The sequence below is a fragment of the Pyricularia pennisetigena genome, assembly GCF_004337985.1.
Source record: "Pyricularia pennisetigena strain Br36 chromosome 7 map unlocalized Pyricularia_pennisetigena_Br36_Scf_7, whole genome shotgun sequence".
Classification (NCBI taxonomy): Eukaryota; Fungi; Ascomycota; class Sordariomycetes; order Magnaporthales; family Pyriculariaceae; genus Pyricularia; species Pyricularia pennisetigena.
The window spans coordinates 566,937-579,436 of NW_021940919.1; the positions used below are offsets into that span (position 1 = coordinate 566,937).

The window sequence follows — 12,500 nt, forward strand, 5'->3', positions numbered from 1 at the left end:
CCCATAATAAACACACCCCCATCCTCAAGCCATCCTCTTACTATTCTGTATCAAGACTTCTCCAAATGCCCATCATTCAACGCCATCTCCAACACGATCTGACTGCCAGGGACCTCGGGGTGGCTCATGCAGATCTTGACGGTTCCTTGAGAGTCCATCGGCAGTGCGCCAGTTGCCACGCCCTGCCCGGGCCCAGTCGGTCCGCGATAACCATAGTCGAGACATCTGACGTCGCGCCCCGCGATTATCTGTCTGAGACGGCCGTTCTCGGCGTTGCGCACCTCGACGTAGTCCTCGTTGAAAAGAAGCAGGTACTGGCCGAACATGGTGGCCGCGCGGGCCTTCTTTTGCTTGCCGCTGTATTCCATGATCAGCGTCCGCGAGACCTCTCCATGCTTGTCCATATACACGGCGCAGTCCTCATAAGTGAGCAAGAATTCTTGGTCATTGAGCTTGAACATGCCTAGCGGCCGCTGGCTCTGGATGCGCTGAGCAATATCGGCAATGGCCGGCAGGGTCAGATCCCGCGGTATTGACATGGTCTGCTTCTTGTCCAGTGTCAAGAGCTCAAAGCCCTTGGCCGTGGAAACTGCGATGTACGTCTGCAGCAGGTTGAGCGAGTAGCATTCGGTAGGGAGGTAAAACTCGTCAAAGTCACGGAAGTACTCGGTGCTACCTGAGGCTCCCTTCCTACCGCCGAACAGACGTGACTTCTTTTCTGACGACTTTTGGAACACAGGCTCCAGAACTTTGAAGGTGTTGTGCATTCCTTCTTTCCGCTTGAAGAAGACCAACATCCGATCCTTCATGCGCGCCGTTGCAAAGAAGCTGACATCCTTGGCTAGGCGCACCGGGGCTCGGCGGGGGTTATCGTGAGACGGCGCCGGAAAGTTGGACACGGGGGCTATGACGTCCAGAGGGTATGAGATGAGCGACTTGTCGGCAATGATCAAACAAACGGAGAACTCCTCCAAAACCGCGATCTGCGTCACTTTGCTTATCTGCACAGAACGCGTCCAGCCACGCGGGTTGCTGGCCTCGGAGATATAGACGCCAAAGTCAGTTCCGATCGCGATGATCGACTTGCCGTAGGCATTGAATCCTGTCGCACAGTTGACCTGTGCCCGGCATACTGCTGCTGGACCCCGGCCAGGCCCATACACCTGCTCCATTTCTCTTATAGCACGATCCAGGGGCGTTCCACGGATTGGTACTCCTGCTGTCCTTCCCATGGCGGAGATAGAATCGTAAGCAAAAGCACCATCGGCCACAACACGTAGCCGGAAAGGCTCTGCGTTTTGTGCGTGCAATGCCCTGGCATAATTTGTCTTGGCCTCAATCAGTTGGTTGCACCACTCCTGTCGGTTCTGCGCTGTCGTGGCGTATAGCGTATAGACTTCATGACCCAGGTGCTTGACCCTGAACGGGTAGAGGATCTTGCCCTCTTCGTACGAGCTGGTCGTGTTGAGACGAGTCACTGGCTGCATCGACGATGCAGAGGAGCTTGTGTTCGAGTGTTCGAGGCCTGGGCGGTCACCGCCGTTTGACATGACCTTGTTCAGCTGGGTGCCTGACCCAGCTGTCGGGGCTGCACGGTTGAGTGGAGCAGTTATGCCCTTTTGTTTCGAGACCGGATCATCATTCATGCTCTCAAGAAACAACAAAGGCATTGGAATTGGCTAGCGCCAGTGTTAGTACATATACGGCTCATAAGCAGGCCAAAGAGTCTGATTGTAAAACTCACCTCTTTAGACACATCGTACTTCTTCTCACTCCGCCCATCCTTGCTCGGGATGATCTTCGCTAGAATGAAGTAGTGGTCGAACAACAACGCGTGCGTCTCAACCCACCGCACACCTCTAGATCCCATACGCTGCAGGTCTCCTTGCATCTTGAGCTCGCGACCCAAGTGGTCAAGGTTAAGCTTGGACTGAAACCCGGGGCGTAGAACCAAGGAGGACTGCAGTTCGATGAGTGCCACTTGTCTCGTCATGTCATCGACAAGCTTGTCACACTCCATGGTCACCGCCTTGATCTCCTCAATGGCTCTACCCAGGTTTGCCTTCTCCTCATCATCCTTGACCGAATTCTTGTGAACCGTCTGAAGCAGGAGAGAATATCTTTGCAGTCGCGTGATGGGGGCTTTGAGGTACGTATCCCAGCCCAGCCGCTCGGATCTTCGGTGGCTTCGCACGTGGTCAAGGAATTGCCGGAAAAGCACGTTGCGATCCTTCTCACGCCGGACGAGGAACTGCGCGTAAGGGTACGACGCCGAGAATGCAATATATGGTTCCCTGGCCTTGCGAATCCACTCGCGGAAAATGTCACTGAAGCCATGAATCCACGGACCTTGCTCCGCTTGCCTGTACTTGAGTTGTGCAAGCAAGTACTCCTTGTTTGTCTGCTGCACAGCCTCAGCTTTGCCAAAAACGTTGTCGATAAATTTGCCGAGCCTATTTGGAGTGATGATGGGCGGCTGCCATGCCTTGAGCTGCTCCTTGTACAGCACACGAAGAACCTCCATGTGGTTCATGAAGACCTCCTCGCTGTACACAATCTCATGCAGATTGTTCTGACGCTCCACTTCCTTCTTTCCTCGAGAAATCATGACTGTATCCGTGAGATTGTGATACTCCTTCCAGTCTGTCTTTTTGATGGTCTCTCCTGACATGAGGTCGTCCAAATTGGCCTTCTTGAGTGTTCTCGTACAGTAATAGCTGTAGCATCTGCCTGGAATTTCTTCGTCGTGGAGCTTGGCCGCGTAGCAGCCGTGGCCAGTAAGCTGCGTGAGCACGCCAGATATGGTCCCCGGACCAAACTTGACCCATTCTTCCTCGCGAACTACGATGCCTTCAGACAGCATCCTGTCAAACACTTTGCTAGCCAGTGTTTCCGCGTCGGCAACATTCATGGTCGGGACCTTGGTGGTAAACAACTTGATGAGACCCTCCTCAATCGTCTTTTGCTTCAGATCCGGCTCGCCCTCAGCCATCTCACGGATCCAAGTAGCAATACCACTGAGAGCCCATGGCTCCGCGCAGCGACGAAGGTCGCCAGAGGTCAACTTGGCAGGCACAAACTTGCGTCGTCTCCCAGTAGGAAGCGTGATGGCGTCATAAGTGATCGCAGAAGACGGGGTCGCGCTTTCAAAACCGTCGTAAGGTATGTTAGCTGCGCTAGACATCTGTGCTTGTTGGGCCATGGTCCTGTGCGCTTTCTTTCTCTCCTCTGCGGCATCAGTCCTCGACCGACCGGGCAAAGTTACGGTTGGGGTACTGCTGTGGTTAGATAATGATATAGATCGTTCGACTTGCTGCTGCTGTTGATGTAGTTGGTTGTGCAAACCAGGTACTGAGTCGGAGCTCTGGGAATAGCTGTGGTGCTGTGAGCGGGTCGAGGGGTGGGCTGAGATCATCGGACTGCTATCGGAACCGGTGGGCGGGATCGCTGGAAGCGGCCTGCTCGATAGACCCGGATGGTAGAACATATCAGGCATGTCGAAATTATCATCCTCCTTGTAGGGCGACTCGCTCCCGCTTCTCCTGGATCGAACAGACACCTCTTCGTCACCCTGGTCAAAGCTTGGCGCTCGCGCCAGCGAGGCTGACTGAAGGCCACCAGTTCCCCCGAAATCAACGTCGGCGTCCGCAAACGCACCGGATTGGTTGTCGGCTGGAGGGGAGCTGATGTTGTTATCGTAGGACAAGGTCCCTGCGTAACCTCCACCCAAAGACCCCAGATCCATGCCGCCAAAATCCATGGCACCAGCCCACTCATTATCACTGAGACTATCATCCGGCGCTGCTGCTGGGGGAGTAAGTGTCGAGCCCTGGTGGAATCTGGTGTCTTCCCTCAATGCCGTACTCATTTCATGAGTGCTGAAGGTGCCCTGAGTCTCGGCAATACGCGACTCCCGAAGGAGATTCCTCTCATCATCAGATATGTTGCCGTTGATCGGCCTGGGCCGCCTGGACTGAGACGACGATGCCTGTGAGGTTGAGTGCTGCAGCATTCCCAGATCGGCCTCTATCTCCCGAAGAAGATTATCTTGAGTAAGGCGGCCGTCGTCGACAGTAGGTCCGCTTGGATCCCATTCTTCTGGTACATCGTCCATTGGTCTATTCGGCAGCGGCGCGTTCGTTGGGTGTCGTTGAAGACCCCCTCCCGAGGGCTGAGGCGGCTGATACTGTGGCGAGGGTAGGGGAGAGCCCTGTGAAGTAGACCGCGGTCGGTTAAGGCTTTCGGAGGAGTAGTTCGGCCCTACTGGTATCTGATCATCTATGGGGTATGGTACCTGTGAAGCACCGGCCTGGTAAGGGCTTGATGATGAAGATGCACCCCCGTTTGTCGGATAACCGCCCCCGTACGCGTTGTTACTTGCTGTGTATGAACTGGGGTAAGCCGAAGAGGCGTAAGGGGCGCTGTATTGAGAGGAGTAGGAGGCATTTGACGAGTGCTGAGAGTAATTTGATGCATTTGATGACCTGTACTGATGATTGCTCGCCGGTTGTTCATAAGAGGGCTGGGCGATCTGTTGCGCCTGTGGTGATCCGTAGCCGTAGGTCGGAGTGGCAGAAGCCGAGGATGGCTGGAGAGGGGCGGCAGGATTATAGTTAGGAGTATAGTTATTGTAGCCGTGATATGTCGCCTGTCTCTGCGGAGCGACCGTTGTGCGGGTGTTCGCATACGCAGCTGGGTTGTAGGCCTGGGGAGTGTAGCTTGTTGGCGACGCGATGCCGCCATAGGTGGGGGATGCCGGCGTGTTGTAGGAGGACCTAGCGGTGCTGGGTATCTGGTTTGTGCTCAAAGACCTGCCAAAGCCAGCCGTCGACAGTGGTTGCGTTGCGAATTGTGCAGGATTGTATGATGTTGGCGTAGGCGGTGCCTGGTATTGGTGCTGGTAGCCAGCCATGCCAACGTTCGCGGGCGCACCGTAGCCCGTCGTTGGTCTCGTGCTCGCCGCGGTATGTGTCTCAACCGGGCTGGACACGAAAAGCTCGTCATCGCCGCGAACCATGCCGTTGCCCTGCTGATCAAGGAAGCTGGAGTCGTCGCCACGATGGAAGCTGGATCGACGGGCGGGGTCTTGCGATTGTGTATTCTGGACGGGGTACTGCGCCGGGGGCACGTGGCCGTAGCGGCGCCCGTCATTGAATGACATTGCGATTTCTTATTCCTCGTTCGTACAGCGTGAGCGTACTTTTGAAGCAGGCGATATCGCTTTGGGGATGGTCGAGTTGATCCTGGGAGTACAGAAGCCCAAAGTGATGTCAGACGAGGGAAAGTTCGGCGCGCACGGTTGACCTAGCGCCGGCTAAGGTAGGTAGTCTTGACCACAAGTTCAAGGCACTGCTGGCAAGTGGCTTGGGGCTGGGACGCCTTTTGATTATTCCGCAATGTCGTCAAAGCGGAGACGCAAGAGGCTTATTTCATCCTTTCACTCAATCTTCAGTATTTTGGGTGGTGTTGATGTGTATAGGCACTAGATCTTGAGGCTGTAGTGGTGCAAATGTGCCTGGGTAGCGGGCCGGATCAAAAATGTCGCGTTAGGTTCGGGTCTGTCTTGCCGGCCTTGTGAGGCATGCGATCGATGTGATTGATGCCTTGCGTGGAAGTGGGCTGTAGGCTGAGCGAATGTCGCAAATCGTGGTGGGTCCTTCGACTGGCCGCGGTGCTTGAGAGGAGCATAGGTTAGGTGGTTCCATGGAAGGTAACTAGGTTGGTCGAGGGTGCAAACGTGTGTCACAGCCAATTCGAATTGCATTTGAGCCCAGCCTTGGCGGCTTCGGGGTTGGTTGAGAAGCTGGGTCCCTGCACTGCAAATCAAAGTGAGGGGCCCAGCCACAGGTTTGGTCAAATGCCACTCGTCAAAAACGTTTTTGCGCCCGATCACAACGCCAACTTAACAAAGCAACAACTAACCAAACGCTTCACTCGAGATATTGATCATGATCTTCTTTAACCCGCACCATCTATGAGGGAGAAGAATATGACACTACCAGCCCCGGTAGATAAAGGCTTTGCGGGGTTCCTTTAATCTCGGATTGGGTGGTAATCTGGTCAGCATCACCGCGTCAGGTCCCGACCGTCGCACGCAGCAATGAAACATTTGGAGCTGGGTGCCTTTGCTCAAACCCAAAACGAAATGTTTAGGCTTGGCCTATGCGTGTGGCTTGTGCTCAAACTCCGCACCTCCGATGCGTGTTATCTGAGGTATCTTAGTTCTTGCTGTGCTACGGTTGGCGCCTTAATTTTTGGTTCATTCAATAAACAACGACGGTTGCTTACTAAATTTATGTATAAAATCTTCAAATTGGGCCGGAACAAATAAGATGACCGTGTTCGTTCCCAGTGGCTTGCTTTCATTCCTAGGTTTTCTAAGTGGTAGGACTTTGGAGTGGAGGCTCTGAAAGTCAGGTAAGCTACCTCTTCTTACCGAATGTAAGATACCTGCAGGTTAATCAAAATGAGGCCAGGACTGACCTCAGTCGGGAGTCGGGACTTGGTTTGGTAGCTTCAGATTACTGAAGCATGTAAGCAGACATAACCATATCCGGGTGCATAGTCATTTTACTGTGCTTTTTATATGGCCATCAAGCTTTTGCCGCTTCCTCAAAAAAATTCCTGGCGAATTGGTTGAACTCGCAGAGCCGGAAAAGCTTTGTTTCTATTGAGGATGCTGTAGATGGATTGCTTTACCTTCATATCGACGCAATACGAAATACTCCAACTTACATCAATTGTCCTCTCGGAACCCTTGCCTGTGATGCCCCCCCGGATCGGAGCTCTTGAAATCCATCTGCGGAACACCGAGTGCGAGACGAGATGTCGGGACTTGGGTGCGGTACTATTTGTAAGCCGCCCCTCATTCTCGTCAGTGGCGAGATGACGACAAGCTGAGGTTGCTCGCAAATGCCATCCATCCCCTCCACTTGGAAAGCTGCAAGCCAACCTAGGTCCTTACAGAACCCCACTTGGCTGGCTTGCCGTGGAAGTCTGACGAAGAAGGTTTCGCCCGAATGTGCTCCGATCGATCTGTTTAAGTCCCCTCTCTCCTCTCGGGACGTACGGCTGCTGGTTCCTACTTCCTTCTCTATAAAATCGAATCGAGAAACAAGCAAAAAATCACGGCTTGAACAACATTCCAAACCAAACCAACTTCTTCATACCAAACAATTGTCAAAATGGTCAAAGCTGGTGAGTCTGGGAAGGTCCCTGGTTTTATACCACATGGTTTACCCCGCTATTTCCATCAAGCGTCCATCCGGGTGCATTCGCTGCCTGCTTGTCCTGGCTACGCTGAGCTTCATTGAGCACGTTTTTACACTACACAGCCGGCTTTGCATGCACCTTGATGGCCTCCTTATATTGGATTCTTTCCAATCAGGTAGCAGGGCAAGACCCAGATGTTGACCCTCCGATACAGCTGATCATTGAGGGCCTGTCCTGCCCTTGTGCCTGATTCTACCACAATGAGAGCTCCTCGCTAACTAGATTGTGGTTTACTCACAGTCGCTGTCCTCCGTCCCGACCCCAACGCGACTGTCCAGGTCTCCGGGCACGTCATTTTTGAGCAGGAGAGCGAGAGCTCCCCCACCAAGGTGACCTGGGACATCAAGGGTTGCGACCCCAACGCCAAGCGCGCCTTCCACATCCACACTTTTGGTGACAACACCAACGGCTGCACTTCGGCTGGCCCTCACTGTAAGTCTACAGCTAATCCGGGGATCAATACTATATTGTATCGGATGCTGTATGCCTAGATAGCTAATTCCAAGCGTGACTGACACTGCTATCTCACCATGTAGTTAACCCCCACAACAAGGAACATGGTGCCCCCGAGGATGAGAACCGCCACGTCGGTGACCTTGGCAACTTCGACACCGACGGACAGGGCAATGCCAGTGGTTCCAAGGAGGACAAGTTCATCAAGCTGATCGGTCCTGAGAGCGTCGTCGGCCGTACTCTTGTTGTCCACGCAGGCACTGACGACCTCGGTCGTGGTGGTCACGCCGAGTCCAAGAAGACCGGCAACGCTGGCGGCCGTCCCGCCTGCGGTGTCATTGGCATCTCGTCTTAAATGGTTACTATAGCAGCCCAAGAGGAAGGATTCGAGCTATAATGTCGTACGGACAAGCGGGAAATCGAATGTCGATGTGTACATGAGCAAGATCTTCACGTTTTGGCAGAATATATAGTATCAAATAAACAAAAGGATGATTGATGCTCACTCTTTGATCGAAAAGGCAAGCAAGGCTAACGTAACCCGCATAGTAAAGTATACTCATTTGATGAAGAGATTTCATGTGTTGATGTTTTGTTGTTGAGCAAGGTCCCTGATTCCTGAGGTATGCGTCCCCAAAGCCACTACGTAATTAGAACAGTTACGCAATGACCTAGTCAAGCTTGCTAAAGTAAGGTAAGGAAGGTAGCTGAGGGTTTTCTTGAGCTCAAATGCGGGGCCCAGCTCAAGTTCCTCAATCCCTGTTGAGGGAGACCCCTGGAGCTAGCTGCGAGAGGTATATGGATGGCCTTAGCTTTTCCCCACACAAGACTTCATTGCTACTTCATTGCTCTGGAGGGAGGCGGGCCTAGCTTATGTGAACGTGTTCAATTGGTGGCTATAAGCTGAACCAAAAGGTCACCGCCAAAGAGGAAAGGCACACGACAGCTGATTTCGTCCATCCATTTCTGCCCCAAATCTCTCGTCAACTCTCAACTCCTGCGCAGAAACACTGGAAAAGAAAAACAGGAAAGGGCTAGACGCATCAAATTTAGCTTTTTCATTTGCCTTTCCTCTGCTGGATGCTATTTTGGTACGTGCCAGGCTCATATTCACGCTTCTACGACCTTCATCTCCTCAACCCTTTCATCCAAGCCTGCCCCAAGCCAGATTCGCGACTTATGATTTCGGATCAAAGTGCATACTTCCTACATGATAGGCAAAAAGTCATTTGGCGACATCGATAAATTCCCAATTGACTTGATGCGAGTGTCAAGTTTCAAGTTGCATGGAAAGGGAAGAGCAGCTAGCGAGTCCCGAAGCTCGATAGAGTTTGGTTTTATACGCCCGCATGCAGAAAGCACTGAAAGTTCGGTGCTTAGGGTTATATGCAATTATGTCCCTTGCAATTCTTTCTTTCGTGTTTCTTGGTTTCTTCATTGTCAAAATCTATACAAATTGACAGTCCTGAGACACCAATCTCTGTCCCAGTCTTTTTGCATCCTAAAGTAAACATCACAGGGACCTTTCGAGAAAGTCGGCACTTTGGTCCTCATCATCTAAACACATTCATCAATTAGCAATCCCCAGTCCGCATATCTTATAATACCCACACTTTCTTCATATTAATTATCAGGCTGGTCGAATCTTGAGCTATAAAAAGATTGGTCACTCAAACTTGCTCACGGCCCTACAACTCTCAAGCCTTTCTTCATCGAACAGTCTTGTGTCTAGAAGTCGATACTAACATAGCAACAAGACACCATACCAAATCTACCTTCACACCCTCTGCCCTCAGCTTCGTGGCACTACTATCGGTTGTCTCCGCCCAATATGTCCAACAAGACATTCATAGCTGTTGTCAAATCCATATTGAGTGGTGATACCCTGGTTCTTTCGAGTCCCAACAACCCGAACTTGGAACGTACCTTCTCGCTCGCCTTCGTCAGTGCTCCGCGCCTTAACAAGGACGGTGACGAAGCCTTTGCCTTCCAATCCCGTGAGTTTCTCAGGGAGTCGTGCATTGGAAAGCCTGTCCAGTGCAAGATCCTTTACACGATCCCTGGTTCGGGCCGGGAATATGGCTCGGCAATCGTGAAAGCTGGCCCCGAACTGCCCGACGCCCTTGTCAAGGCTGGCTGGGCCAAGGTTCGTGAGGACGCCGGCAAGAAGGAAGAGGACGAGGAAGTACTTCAGAGACTCGAGGTCCTCCGTCAGCTGGAGAATGAGGCCAGAAGCGACGGTAGGGGTCTCTGGGCTGGTACCGGTGGTCACATTGAGGTACAGAATGACCTCGGTGGCCCTGAGTTCATGAAGGAGTGGAAGGGAAAGACCGTTGATGGTGTCATTGAAAGGGTACTCAGTGGAGACAGGCTCTTGGTCCGTCTACTGCTCTCGGACAAGAAGCACTGCCAGGTCATGACGCTAGTCGCCGGAATCCGCACCCCTGCGACACAGAGGGCCGGTCAGAATGGCACTACCCAACCAGCAGAGGAGTATGGCAATGAGGCCAAGGCCTTTGTCGAGACAAGGCTGCTCCAGCGCAAGATCAAGATCGACATTGTTGGTGCTAGCCCACAGGGTCACCTGGTTGCCTCGCTCATCCACCCCCGTGGCAATATCGCCGAGTTCCTGTTGGAAGAAGGCCTGGCACGCTGCAACGACTTCCATTCAACTATGCTAGGTGAGAAGATGGCTCGCCTCCGTGCCGCCGAAAAGAAAGCCCAAGACGCGCGCCTCAGGCTCCACAAGAACCGAGCCGTCAAGGCCGCTGGCGAGGGCGGCAGCCACGACATGACAGTGGCCAAGATCATTGGTGCCGACTCAATCATTGTGCGTAGCAAATCCGGAGCCGAGCGCCGCATCAACTTCAGCAGTGTCCGCGGGCCAAGAACCGCCGAACCTTCTGAGGCACCCTTTAGGGACGAGGCCAAGGAGTTTCTGCGGAAGAAGCTTATCGGAAAGCATGTGCAAATCACGATAGATGGCAAGAAGGAGGCAGAGGGTGACTTTGAGGCTAAAGAGGTCGCAACAGTCACACAAGGCGGCAAGAACATTGGATTGATTCTCGTTCAGGAGGGCTACGCCAGCGTCATCCGCCACCGCAAGGACGACACAGACAGAGCCCCCAACTACGATGAGCTGCTCGCCGCTCAGGAACAAGCCAAGACCGACGGCAAGGGTATGTGGTCAGGCAAGGCACCCAAGATCAAGCAGTACACCGACGCCTCAGAAAGTCTTCAGAGGGCCAAGATCCAGCTCTCTGTTCTCCAGAGGCAAAAGAAAGTCCCCGCCATTGTGGACTTTTGCAAGTCCGGATCCCGGTTCACCATTCTGATCCCTCGCGAATCGGTCAAGTTGACACTCGTCCTGGGTGGTATCCGTGCCCCGCGCGCTCCTGGCCGCAACCCTCAGACCGACAAGGGTGAGCCCTTTGGCCAAGAGGCACTCGACCTTGCCAACAAGCGATGCAACCAGCGCGACGTGGAGGTGGATGTGCATGACTTGGACAAGGTTGGTGGGTTCATCGGCGACTTGTACATTGGTCGTGAGAGCTTTGCCAAGATCCTGGTCGAGGAGGGTCTGGCGTCAGTCCACCAGTACTCTGCCGAGAAGTCGGGCAACGCTGCCGAACTCAACGCCGCAGAGAAGCGGGCCAAGGAGGCTCGCAAGGGCATGTGGCACGACTGGACTCCTGCAGATGACGAGGAGGAGGATGCGGGCGAGCAAGCTGCCGCGGCTGTCGAGTCGATCAACATCGACAAGAAGCCCCAGGACTACCGCGACATCGTCGTGACCAATATCGAGCCCAACGGCCGCCTCAAGATTCAAGAGGTTGGCAAGGGCACAGCCGCACTCGAGACCATGATGACCGAGTTCAAGAAGTTCCACAACAACCCCGCCAACAACGTATCCGGCGGCCTTACCAACCCCAAGGCGGGCGAGTACGTGGCGGCCAAGTTCTCAGTCGACGGCCAATGGTACCGTGCTCGGATCCGGTCCAACGACCGAGCCGCCAAGGTAGCCGAGGTGGTCTACATTGACTTTGGAAACACCGAGAAGCAGCCGTGGTCCAAGCTGCGGCCCCTCGACCAGCCGCAGTTCTCCGTCCAGAAGCTCAAGGCGCAGGCGACCGACGCGTCTCTCTCGTTCGTCGAGCTGCCTGTCAATCACCCAGACTACATGAACGAGGCGCTCAACGCGATGGCGGAGATGACCGAGGGCAGGCAGCTCGTGGCCCTGTACGACTTTGTCGACGCCAAGGACGGCAACCTGGCCTACATCACAATATTTGACCCCAAGGCCGGCGGCGCCGGCGGCAGCGGCTCCACGGCCAAGGACTCGCTCAACCGCGAGATCGTCGCCAACGGCTACGCCATGGTCCCGAGGAAGCTCAAGCCCTGGGAGAGGAGCAAGGTCTTTGAGGCCACCCTCAAGAGCCTCAAGGAGGTCGAGAGCCAGGCCAAGCAGGACAGGTTGGGCATGTGGGAGTACGGAGACATTAGCTTCGAGGAGTAAAAGCAGAAGAAAAATAAAATATAGGGGGTAGTCGTTTGTGTTAACTGGTCAAAATCTTATATACTACTAGTTCAAGTGTGTATCTCGATTTAAGCGGGCATCTTGTTTTGAGGGTTTCCACATGCGCTGTTAGGTATGCAGAAGACTACACAAAAGAAAAGGAGAAGATGGATTGTCCTTGCTCTTGGAATTTTCTTTTTGATTTTTTGTGCAGTATAATGTAAGCATCGCCGGGGGTAGTCTGCAAGACTGACCATGG

General features: G+C 53.5%; 3 protein-coding genes across 3 annotated transcripts; 2 read left to right on the plus strand and 1 right to left on the minus strand.

Moving 5' to 3' along the window:
* Positions 1 to 50: 50 nt before the first annotated feature.
* Positions 51 to 5,161, minus strand: PpBr36_09815 (uncharacterized protein; the record flags this gene model as incomplete). The annotated part of the gene is made up of 2 exons (XM_029896934.1): positions 51 to 1,679; positions 1,745 to 5,161. 2 exons carry the CDS (start codon positions 5,159 to 5,161, stop codon positions 51 to 53), a joined length of 5,046 nt encoding a protein of 1,681 aa, XP_029745240.1.
* Positions 5,162 to 7,184: 2,023 nt separating this feature from the next.
* On the plus strand, positions 7,185 to 8,080 carry PpBr36_09816 (uncharacterized protein; the record flags this gene model as incomplete). Its single annotated transcript, XM_029896935.1, has 3 exons — positions 7,185 to 7,197; positions 7,513 to 7,704; positions 7,809 to 8,080. 3 exons carry the CDS (start codon positions 7,185 to 7,187, stop codon positions 8,078 to 8,080), a joined length of 477 nt encoding a protein of 158 aa, XP_029745057.1.
* Positions 8,081 to 9,556: 1,476 nt separating this feature from the next.
* On the plus strand, positions 9,557 to 12,241 carry PpBr36_09817 (uncharacterized protein; the record flags this gene model as incomplete). The annotated part of the gene is made up of 1 exon (XM_029896936.1): positions 9,557 to 12,241. The coding sequence occupies one exon, from the start codon at positions 9,557 to 9,559 to the stop codon at positions 12,239 to 12,241; it is 2,685 nt and encodes an 894-aa protein (XP_029745239.1).
* Positions 12,242 to 12,500: the final 259 nt, after the last annotated feature.